The sequence below is a fragment of the Notechis scutatus genome, chromosome 1, assembly GCF_049901735.1.
Source record: "Notechis scutatus isolate UNSWTSFEM ecotype Mainland chromosome 1, rNotScu1.2, whole genome shotgun sequence".
NCBI classification, from domain to species: domain Eukaryota; kingdom Metazoa; phylum Chordata; class Lepidosauria; order Squamata; family Elapidae; genus Notechis; species Notechis scutatus.
Window position 1 is genome coordinate 214,653,773 of NC_142009.1, and position 12,288 is coordinate 214,666,060.

Here is a 12,288-nt window from a genome sequence, read left to right on the forward strand (position 1 = left end):
CGTTAGTTTGGTTGAAGGATTGGGTGAATTTAACCAATAAAAGAATACTATTTCTAGAAGGCCACGATTTACAAAGGGGTGGCACGCTTTTCTATGGGACGTAGGAAAACTAGTCAAAAATATTTCCATAGACATTTAATTAGAGACGCACTATTAACAATTTGGAGGAAAATAAGGAAAAACATTATACAAAAGTACCAGTATGGATTTCAACAATGGAGGCAATGATTCACCCAAACAATCTGGAGCTTACCAAAATTATTAAATACAAAGACTTATTAGACCCACAAGGAAATTTGAAACTGAGGCCGGATCTTCAGGAGCAAGGACATAAAATTGATCAATGGGTTTACCTTCAGATTCAAAGCAGATACAAACAAGACAAAAAAGAATTCGAATTAATAACAAACTGCAACAATTAGATAAAATTTTATTAGGATCAAATAAAAAAAAATAACAAAATTTTATAACTACTTATTAGAAACAGAACTAGAAGAAGAAATTGTAAAAGGAAATATGATTGCTTGGAGTAAGAACGTAGGGCGCAGCATCACATTAGCGGAATGGGAGAAAGTTTGGGGCAGAAACAATAAGATTACCAAATCGGCAGCATACAAGGAAAATCTTTATAAAATATTTTATAGATGGCATCTCCCCCTTCGAGGTTAGCGAAGATGCACCCCAACATGAGTCCGCATTGCTGGAAGTGTAGGAAAAGAGGAGGAACCTTTTTCCATATGTGGTGGTCTTGTGCAGAAACCCAAAAGTATTGGAAGAAAATCAAAACTTGGAAGAAATCACCAAAGAGCAGATCGAATACAAACCAGAGTCCTTCCTACTAGGGATTTTTGATAAGCAAATTTCCAAAACAGCCAAATACATAACAATACACATTTTAACAGCGGCCAGATTAGCCTTCGCTCAACACTGGAAACAACATCAAATTCCATCAGAAGAAATGATTATTGAAAAAATCTCAAAATGCGCAGAAATGGATAAATTGACTTTGGCACTAAAAAACAAAGACACTTCACTATACTACGATTGCTGGAATTGTTGGTATAATTGGATTGACCAAAGATAAATTATATATCATAAGGCATAAAAGAAAAGTATCAACCCATAATAACGAGGTAGCGATATAGGTTAAAAACAGGTGTGGTTATATGACACAAGTTAAGGTTATGAAAACAAAAGAAGATCTTGCAAACTGTTAAAATAAGAATACTTTTTATCTTGTAACCTCTTTCTTTCTTTCTTCCCCCTTTCTTTTTCTTTCTTTTTCTCAAAATTCTTCCCCTCTCTTCCTCTCCTCTCTTCTTTCTTTTTCTTTCTTTTGCTTATTTGTGTATGTATTGTGACTGGTTTTAATTGTAAAAATTAATAAACTATATTTTTAAAAAGAGCGTATGTTCTATCACTTTAGAAACATAAAGACACTTACAAAGTTGGCATTCTATCTTCAAAATAAAATGGTAAACAACAGTAATATACAAGTGGTGATTTTAGCCTTTTATTCTTTTATGACTAGATTGTTGAACAATTCTGGCCCTATTTTGGAGCAATTATGGAAAAGACATTTAAGGAAATCCTTGAACCCAAAATCAGAGGAAAGAATGTACATCTGAAAACATGTACATTTACTAAAATCCACCTTGGAGATAAGGTAAGGTGATGTTTGAAAATGACTGCCACATCCAGACGAGTTTTTCATGAGTGTATTTTCTGTGTGCATGTAGGCTTAAAATAGATCTGGATCTATTTATTAATTTCTGATTATTTGCGATACAATGATTTCTGACATTCACTTTATTAATAATAGCTATAATAAAATGATCTTGTTCAAACCCATTCCTTAAGTTACTCAACTGAAAGATAGTTACTCAACTGAAAGTGTAGGTAGGGTAACAAAGAGTAGATGTTTGTGCAAAAGGATTGTGAACTTTTGTCCATTTTATTCGAAATAAGTATTTGTTCTGAGAATCTTTCAGATTGTACTTGATGGTCCACAAGATGCTAGTATAAAAAGATAGCAAAAAGATGCACCAACTTAAAAATCTAACTCCTAATAGAAGGCAGTTCTCTGAACTATTCTTATGATGTTTTCTCCCACCCTGTTCTGAATATGTAATTATTGTCAAATAGTCTGTATTTATAGTGGTTATCAATGGTAAAAAAAAATGCTCTTTCCAATCATTATTCACTTAGTTCCTGATTTTATTAATATAAAAAACCAAAGATCCCTTGCTTTGTTGGGAATTTTAAAAATGCACACAATACTTTTGAAAGAAAATGCTTTGCATTATCAATTCAATTAATGTCTTAATTTTGTTCAGTAGTCTTAAATTGGAATCTGATTTTCTGTTTGCTTAGCAAGCTTTTAAATTTTGGATGTCTCCCTTCTGTTGGATTCAACAGCTAACATTTTTAGCTGGCCGAATTTTAAAATGCAAACTTAATGGCTGCAGTATAGCCTTCCCCCAAATGATACCTCCCAGAAGTATTGGGGAACAATCTTTCAACTCCCTGGTGACTGAAAATGATATCAGGTATAGTTGCAATACTTCTGAAGGGTAGCAGATTAGAAAATATTCTGTAATCTTTCTCTCCTGCCCGTTATTTTGTATCTTTCTGCAGATTTTTAAAAATTATGATAGTTCAAGCTTGACGTATGGTTGTTATATTTGTGCTAAGATAAATGAGGCTTTCTTATTGATATATTTCTCATTGCTGTATCAATAATACTGCTGCATGCTTTGCTTTCAGTGCCCTAAAATTAACGGAGTGAAAACCTATACCAAAGAAGTTGATCGAAGACAAGTAATCCTGGACTTGCAAATATGGTAGTATATAACTGCATTGTTTCCTATGGTTTATCATTGGGAAAGGGCACAATTGGCTTCACTAATAAGCAGTGAATAGTGAATTTTTCTGTGCATCTTGTTGCTAACAGTCGTTGCTTTGCTTTTCCTAAAATGATGCTATAAAAATGTAATAGAGACTACTAATGCATGACCTCATGCAGAGTATATGAACCTGCAAAGGTATATTTATCATGACATGAGTTTAGACTGGTGTTTCTCTAAATGTCCAGCATGCAAACAAATGAATAAAGATGAACATTTGCTTCAAATGGAGAAACTTAGATTGACACCATCCAGGAAGGATAATGATTGCAGGCTATATTTATAGGAAAAAACCCTGATTGGATGCCTGCAGTTTGTTCAACATAGTCTATATTTAGCAGAGAATATGCATCTGATTAAACCAAGATGTCATGAATATCTTGAAACAAAAACAGAATCATTGAAAAAAATCTTAGGTATGGTATTCACTATGAACATAGCAAAAATTGGTACTTCTGATGTGAAAAGTTTATTGGGTTCTGTCTAGAAATAGATTAAGGATCGGGCATGTAATTATTAGTAAATAGTAATATAGTAGCGGACAATCCCATTTCCCTTTAACATTTCGGAATGTAAGAATCTCTGATATTGTATGTTTATGTCTTTGGGTGCCTTGAATATATAAAAACATTGAACTCAATAAAGCCATGTTTAGCTAAGTATTGCCTGAATACTTTTGAACCTCCTCTTTATAACATGCATTGTTAAAATACTTCAGGAAAGTAATATATTTAGCTGTAGGAGAAAGCTGGATTAGCACTGGATAGCTACAGTATTTCTCTTCTGTCTCCTTTTATGAAAAGGTCATATGGGTGTTTTCCCACTTAAGAGTTTGAGTGAGGAGGTAGTTTTCCATTGCAAATAGACCTGTCTTGTTTGACAGGAATCCACAATCCTGCATGATTCACAGAGAGATGCCTAGTCAAGGGGGAAGGGTTCAAAACCAGCTCATCTAGTTAGGTATCCCGGAGGACACGTTGATTGGGAGTATGTGCTGAGTTCTTCCTCCACTTCTGAGAAAAAAGGTGGAGCTATTCAAATCTTCAAGCCACCTTCTTATGCACCGTCCACATTGCTTCCTTGACTCATTGCTGTTTTAGTTCCTTTAGACTGTCAGGGAGATAAAGTGCATGTTGCTAATATGAAAATATGGGGGCGACATGACAAACATCAACATCCACTTAGAGCAGCATTATAGGTTGTTGTTTCTTCATTATTTATGGTACTTTATCGCATTGCAATACTTGCTTATCTTAAATAGTTTAGATTATTAAACAGGCAAGTGCAATATTTATAGCTACCAACACTATATACTTGAGTGTGTTGTCACCTATAACTGGCTTTTTATTTGGTTTGCATAATCTCTAAATATTGCCTTGTTCAAATATTTGTGAAAAGTGCCTACATATTTGCGTTATTAACTCATTGAGTCACATTACATTTGGTGATCCACAAGTTATTATATGGCCACATGCCATATGTCCTTGTTCTCTGCATCGGTAATGTGATCTAATTCTCACTGCTTGAAGATGGAGGAGCAACTTTAATGGCATTCAGCACAGCGGAATTTACTTTTCATGCAGTCTTATGAAATATGCATATTTGTTTTGTAGAACCTTTCCTAGAACAGGTAGTACAGGGGAAAATATTTTCTTTTGTACTGGGGTGCACTTCTCCAAGCTTTTGGGTGTGGTTTCTGTAGGCTTGACCAAAGTTGCCACCAAATTGTGATTTTTTTAATGGGAAAGAGAAAATTTTTAAATACATAGAGTAATACTAATAGTTAACAATTAAAATTATTTCGCATACAAATAACAGATATCTCATCTTTGGAAAAGAATTGAAAAAGTGGGAAGTTTTGCTACCAAGATTTAAATTAGATGTCTCAGTTGAAAGTAGAGTACAATCTAGAACAGAGGTCGCCAACCAGTGGGCTGGGGACCACTGGTGGTCCATGAGAAAATTTTGGTGGTCCACAGAGAAATGTCACCCCCAAAGCAACTAATCCAGGCTTTGTGGTAACCCAAGGCTGCGCTGCCCATATGGCCTGCAGAAACACAAGGCTTGCATTGCTTGCACTGCGAACAACACGAGGTAGTGAGGAGAGGGGGGAAGGGCAGGGGGGAACTTGCTCCATGCGCCTGGCCTGGCCACCGGGCTGCTTCTTTCTGCTTCTTTCTTCTTTTGCTTTTGGTTGCATGCAAGGAAAGCAGCAAAAGTCTTTCTTTCTCTCCCCCAAACTCCGCCAGAAATGAGTCTTTGGGACCCTGCAAAGCATCCTGCTCCAAGAGGCTGTGCCGGTGCGACAAATCTCACAAAGACTCATTTCTGGCGGAGTTTGGGGGAGAGAAAGAAAGACTTCTGCTGCTTTCCTTGCATGAAGCCAAAAGTCTCTGTCTCTCTCTCTCCCCCTGAGAATGGAGCTAGAGATGGTATCCTGCGATCCCAAATAAAGAATGATCGATTGGTAGGAAAACGGGGTTGGGAATTTTCCTGCAGATATTTGGGGGGATTTTCCCAGGGTCTCTGGTCCACGGGATTTAAAATTATGGGTTTGGTGGTCCCTGAAGTCTAAAAGGTTGGCGACCCCTCATCTAGAATTCCTGTATTATAATATTTGCCTACTTTCTTATACTTGCTGTTACTCAAAATTCTTGAAATCTCCTTTCTTGGATTAAGTGTTAACTGTTAATGAAAACATTAAACTTAATTAAATATAATTTAATATCCCTTTCCCCCACCTTACTCATTCTTTGGCTACTGGCTACTTTTAGCCACCCAATCAAAGGCCGAGGAAAGATTTATTTAATTACTTAAGACAATTTGTGTGGCCACCCACTCACTCTCAGTGACTCTGGATGGCTTACAAAAATAAAAACCCAATATACAAAACAAAGAAAAACTATAACCTGTGGTAACACTTGATGGGTTCCATCCTACTCTGGGTTTCCCAGGACTTCAGGGCCTTGTGAAAGAATGTCAAAGTGAGAGCCAATCTAATCTCCTCATGAATGAGCCACCATGGAGAAAGCTTTTGACCTTCTTCTGGGTCCCACCAGATGGTCTCTCCTTAAGAGAGATAACAATACAGACTTAAGTAGAGCTTTTTACACACTAGAAGGCTACAGGAGTTGAATAAGCAAGCTATCATCAGGTTAATGCAAAAACAGTTTGAAAGCAGAACGTGACATCTGTCAAACCTTTAGACAGCAGAAGGGATTACACAGGAAATGTATATTTATTTTAAACAGTTCCAAGATTTTGTGACATGAGGTCAACTAAACTTGACTTAGCTTCTATTTTGCAAATGCTTTCCATATTTCATTTTGACATGACAGTGCGTTACTAGCAAAGATTGAAAGTAAAACTGATGTGACTGGAAATAGCTCAGTACTTAGATCAAAACTTTTGAAGGGAACAGGCAAAGAACTGGAGGTAGGAAGCTGCTTATTTGAGCTACGTTTTTGGCCAAACTATTTGGAATCATTCGATTGGACATTCCATTCGATTGGAAAAATTAAAATCTAAAAGAGATTTTTGGGCCTGGCTGTAAGATAGTGTTATATTTATTACAATTTATGTTTTTGGATTCCCAAATGTTCCTATTACACAAATTTAAAAGTTCACACTTGATAGTTATCTTGTTATCTCCACAAGGGAAGAACTGTTGTGTATGAAAGCTCATTACAATTGGGGTTTTTGTAACATGGAATTTGTAAGAAACAACATACTGGTGATTGATTGATTGATTATGCCACCTACCTTGCTGTCCAAACAAATTAGTTGTGTTGCCTTCAAGCAGCCAGAATCGTATTGATCAACACTTACTGTTTAACTGCAATCAGTTGAAGTAATCAATATAAACTTATGTGCATTCATTCTTAATGTTACAAACAGTTTAAAGATTTGAAACTTTGGTTAACCAGTGAGTGACCTTTCTTAAGTATTTTAGGTGTGAACTGCTATTCCTGTTACAAATTCTCTGCAAAATTTATTGAGAGGCTAAGGAGCAGGAATAAGAGTTATAGTTTGCAGAATTTCATTGGAGCCCTATTATTAAGAAATGTTAATCTTATTTCAATGTAAATACTTTAATCTGAATAAACGTTATGGTATTTATATGTAGTAGAAAAATACCATGTTTCTCACAAAATAAGGCCGGGCCTTATTTTTTTTTGACCCCCCGAAAAAAAACGGCTAGGCCAGCTTTTCGGGGGTGACTTAATTTCCTCCCCACCTAGAGCGGCCCATACGCACGTACCTCGCCGCGAGGCCACTTCTATCGGCCGATGAAAGCTCCCTGAAGGCAGAGTCCCCAGCTGCTTCAGGGCGTGGCGTGGCTGCCCGTGTCCCCTTGCCTTTAGGCAGTCTCTTTCGGGTGATGGAAGCTCCCCAAGTGCAGTCACCAGCCACTTTGATTGGCCGGTAGAAGCGGCCTCGGGTCGAGCTCACACATACACTCCCCTCGCCGCGAGGCCGCTTCTATCAGCTGACAAAAGCTCCCCGAAGGCAGAGTCCCCAGCCACTTCAGGGCGTGGCATGGCTGCCCGTGTCCCCTCGCTTTTAGGCAGTCTCTTTCAGGTGATGTCCCCTCCCCTTTAGGCAGTCTCTTTCGGGCGATGGAAGCTCCCCAAGTGCAGTCACCAGCCACTTCGATCGGCCGATAGAAGTGGCCTCGTGGTGAGGGGAGTGTGTGTGTGCGCTCGCCCCAAGGCCGCTTCTACCGGCTGATCAAAGTGGCTGGTGACTGCACTTGGGGAGCTTCCATCACCCGAAAGAGACTGCCTAAAGGGGAGGGGACACGGGCAGCCATGCCACGCCCTGAAGCGGCTGGGGACTCTGCCTTCAGGGAGCTTCTATTGGCTATCGGGGTATTCTAGGCTAGGCTACCTGCAGGGCACTCCTAAAGGCAAGTTTTCTCCCCACCTACCTCCGCCCTTCCCACCCATTTCTCTTCACCTCGTGTAGTTCTAACGAACGATGTGAGAAATGGCAGGGAAACGCATGGTTAAATAGGCCTAAATTTTGGGAGCGGGGCTTAATTTCACCTCATGCCTAGAAATCATGCTGGGCCTTCCTATTGGGGGAGGCCGTATTGTTGGAGAAACAATATCTTTTTAATCAGAGTTTTGTCTTCATCTGATACTATTACAATATAAGAAATTCCTTTAAAATGATAAGAAAAGACTGAACGTTTTGTCTTTTAATTTGTTCTTTGTTTTTTTAATTAATATCCTGCTAATTGTAATATTTTTTCAGTTATATAGGGGATTGTGAAATTCACATGGAAATCTCCAAGCTTAAAGTAGGAGTGAAAGGGCTACAGGTAGGTACAGAACAACTTTATGAAGCATTTTTAGATATTTCCTTTATTTTCTTTCCTGGGAAAAAAACAATATTATTTCCTTCATTTTTTAATATTTTTTTAATTTTTGCAGTTGTACGGAACTTTACGAGTAATTCTGGAGCCCCTTCTGACAGATATACCCTTTTTTGGAGCTGTAACCATGTTTTTTCTTCAGAAACCTGTAAGTCAATTCTAATACAGATACACCATTATAGAAATAGGAGGAGGACAGCTGTGTTAGTCTGTGGTGGCAAACTAACCAGGAGTCTGGTAGCACATTTTCCAACTAACAAATTTTATGAAAAGACCTCTAATTTGTAAGTCAAATTAACAACTTAGCACTCTTCATGTTTTGCCAATTTAGAAATAGTGTCCTTCCACATTAAGATTGCTGATGTACACATTGGTCAGTGTGTTTTATAATAAAATTGAGAATGTGCTTCTAAAATGTGGAAGATTATTTCTTCTTCCCAGACATCATTTTAAACAAAGAATACCAAACCAAACAGGAAGATGGGTTTAAAATATGCCAACATTTTACTATTCAAGTATAGTAGTATTCAATAAGTTCAGTGAATTTAACTCCAAATATTTCACTGTAGCTTTTCAAGAAAGTACCCTCCATGATAGCTCATCGATAGAAATAAAACCATGAAAACCTTAAGGAATAAAATTGGCACAATTTAGAATATTATGCAACCCTTATTATGCAACCGTAAAATGAAACTAGTTAAAAGTAATTAACCCAACTTTTAATAGTAGTAGTAAAGATTTCTATTCAGGATAACTTTCAAGCACCAAATGGGCTTTCGAGACCCATCTAAATAAATGAACATTAAACCAACCACATGTTTCTTCAGCATGAGTTTCACAGATCTGAAACCATTTCCAAAGGGACATGTGTGCTGCCAGGTTGCCTCAGGATGAAAATGAGTCATTTCAGGTGAGCTGCATTGCATTACCGCTGCCTCAGTCCATCCCTAACCTATTGAGAAAGCAACTTCTACCCCAGTTTTCTTGCTTTTATTAAAGGAGATTTTCTTTGTCTCTATGTTGGTGAAAATAGTGTAGACCAATTTATCTAATGAGTGTATTTCATTCCATGTTACACAACTTCTACTCTTAATGGTTAGCGCCTCCCCCAAGTCCCTGGACTATGTCTTCAAGGTTGAAGGACCTTAAACAAAGTTCAGTAGCAAAAAAAAATTAATTTTTGTCCCTTCCTTCTTTCTTTTCTCCTCCCTTCCTCCCTCTTTCCCTCCCTCCCACCCAAATGATCAGTACGCTGTCACAGTAAACTGCCATACCATTGTAAATTAATACTGTGGTATGGAAAGAAAATTGGTCTTAGGTACTTGAACAGTGTTAGGTGAGGTCACAAAAGCCAACTAATCTGCAAATCTATCAGTAGTCTATTTTGATTAACATACAGCCTATGTACCTAAAGCAATGGATGATAAGAGGAAAGCATCATCTGAAACACTCTATTATCACACAAATATACATAAGATCACAGCTTTTATATAGTGCCACTCTAACTTTTCAATTATTTTAAATCCTAGGGAAAAAAATAGTATTGGTTCAAAAGGTTGCTTTGGCTTAAGAATCTCCAGACTCCTCTCTGCCCTGTTGCACTAAAATTTCACAGTCTTGCATGTTCAGACACCATTTTTATCTATATGCTGTATTTGTTTATTTATTTGTATTTATTGATTCAATTTCTACACCACCCAATTTATTTAAGTGACTTTGGGTGGTTTCAGCACCATAATAAAACCATATAAACACATGAATCAAACGCACTTCGAAAACAGAGTTAAAAACAAATTAAATATTTTCCTTACATGGAAAAACAAAAATCAGAGTTAAAATTCAGAAGGCTGAAGCATTGAAAGAGATGTTTTATTGTACAGGATGATTCATTCATGGAAGAAGTCTCTGAACCCCTGGTAGTCATCTCCAACCGCATAGAGGAAGCAGGAGAGAAGGTCCCTGCATTGCTATGATAATTCAGCACTCAGAGTGCACTGTTATTCCTGAAACTAGCTATGTGAGTTCTGGCCAAGTATATACATCTGACAAACGTGTTAAGTTTAGAACGTTGACATATGCCGATTGTCTCACCCCTTCACTGCAATGGCATGAGAAGAATCCAGTGTGACAGGCTCCAGTGAAGGAAGTGAATCAAGGCCTTGATGATGCTTATTTATCTCCTTTGAACACAAATCATTCACGTACCTTCCTGCCCTGAGGCTGCCTTGCTAGGTGGTTAGTCTTCTTGCTCATGGAACTTGTAGCAGTAGCCAAAATGCCTTTTATAATGGATGGGTAATAGAAATGACCTCATAATTCCTCAAGGCTTGTTTGGTTGACAATCTGAACTCTTTCAGAATGGCCACACACTACTCATGCTGAATTAAAATACCATAAGTATATCAGATGAATGAAGGATAGTTCATTATTTGTTGTCAACTGTTTGAATCATTTTATTGTTATAATTATGATTATTTTATTGTACTCAATATTCTTGACTTTTTCAATAGTATGCTATATGCATCAAGAAAAGATTGCAGGTTCGTTTTCTGGTATCTCCAATAGGATCTCAATGGACCATGCATCTAATTTGATGTAAACTAGTTTTAAATCAGCTCTATGTTCAGTTATTAACCTTGCACTTTTGCTGTTGATTTAATTCTTATTACAGCACCTGGAAATCAGTTGGGCGGGGCTAACAAACCTGTTGGATGCTCCAGGCATTAGGTAAGTGCCTCCTTCCAAATGAGCTGGGAATGATCTAAATGTTAAAGACCCAATTTCGTCTAGTGGTTTATTTGCCGTCCTAGTTACAGGGAGATTGTGAGTTCTAGTCCTGCCTTAGATATGAAAAAACAGCTGTATGACTTTGGACAGTCATTCTCGGCCCAACCCACCTCATAGGGTTGTTGTTGTCAGGGGGAGAAAGGCGTATTAAGAACGTTTACAACCTTGAATTACTTATAAACAATAATATCAAATAAATAAAATCTCAAATTGGAGATTAAACAAAAGAGGTGTTATATGACAGTTATATCAATTTTTTAAACAACGAGTTCTGTGGATGTGGCTTAGTTGGTGGCCGTGGCTTGGTGGTAATGTGACTGGCTGGGCATGCCCAACTCAACATCACTTACATCGAGACACGCATCTCCTCGCCTGGCCTCTCATGACTGTGGAGATGCTGCAATAGTTGTAAGTGTGAAAAATGGTTATAAGTCACTTTTTTCAGTGCCATTGTAACTTTGAATGGTCACTCTACACAAGCAAAGTACCAGCAAAGGAGGGGAAAAAAACTCCAGAGAAGTTCCTGGGACAGGAAGTCTGGTCCTGCCAAGAATGTAATAAGGGTTAACGGAGAGGCAGTTTCTGTAAGCAACACCAGAATGTTTCCTTCCTGCCTTCCTTACAGGATTAGGCCAGTAATTTCTTCTAACAACCAGTTCTCCAAACTGCTTAGAATGTTAACAACCGGTTCTAGTGAATAGGTGCGAACCGGTAGAATCCCACCCCTGAGTTATATGATAGGAATGGCTTATTGTGGGTAAGCACAGGGTCAATCAAACAGAACCTATGTCCTTCACAGACATTCCAGCAAGTAGAGGCATAAAAACTGACCACACAACAAGCCTGTTGGTAAAATTCTTATAGATTCTTAATTTCTTTGTAATTCTAGTTAGAAATGTCAGAACCATTTGAACTACTTGGTTTCTATTGGGAGTTTGGCTTGCTTTGCTAATTTACCACACCTTGTGTCACCGCAAAAGTAATGTCAATAGTAACTAAAGGAAATGGTCACGCCATAGGAAAATTAACTATTTGATTATGTTGAGGTTTTGAAAATCTCAACATTTGTTTTTGGGCTGCCTGCCAATAAAGATGTCTTTGAGTGTTTATGTTTCTTTGTATTGATTTTGGTTTGGTTATTTAAATGAAGGGCAAATATTGTTCTTACCCCACAAGAAGAGTTACCTGTGGATTTGTTGGGGTTAGGAGTTTTGT

The 12,288-nt window shown here is 37.8% G+C and overlaps 1 protein-coding gene across 2 annotated transcripts in view; it reads left to right on the top strand.

Moving 5' to 3' along the window:
- ESYT3 (extended synaptotagmin 3) overlaps nt 1-12,288 on the top strand; it is a 48,081-nt gene that overhangs the window by 12,374 nt on the left and 23,419 nt on the right. For both annotated transcript variants that reach the window (XR_015746558.1, XM_026665415.2), the window contains exons 3-7: nt 1,532-1,666; nt 2,767-2,843; nt 8,166-8,232; nt 8,345-8,434; nt 10,958-11,013. Coding sequence is in view for 1 of the 2 variants with exons in the window: in XM_026665415.2 (XP_026521200.2) it covers nt 1,532-1,666; nt 2,767-2,843; nt 8,166-8,232; nt 8,345-8,434; nt 10,958-11,013 (425 nt within the window). In the remaining variant the exon portion in view is untranslated. The remainder of the gene's footprint in view (nt 1-1,531; nt 1,667-2,766; nt 2,844-8,165; nt 8,233-8,344; nt 8,435-10,957; nt 11,014-12,288) is intronic.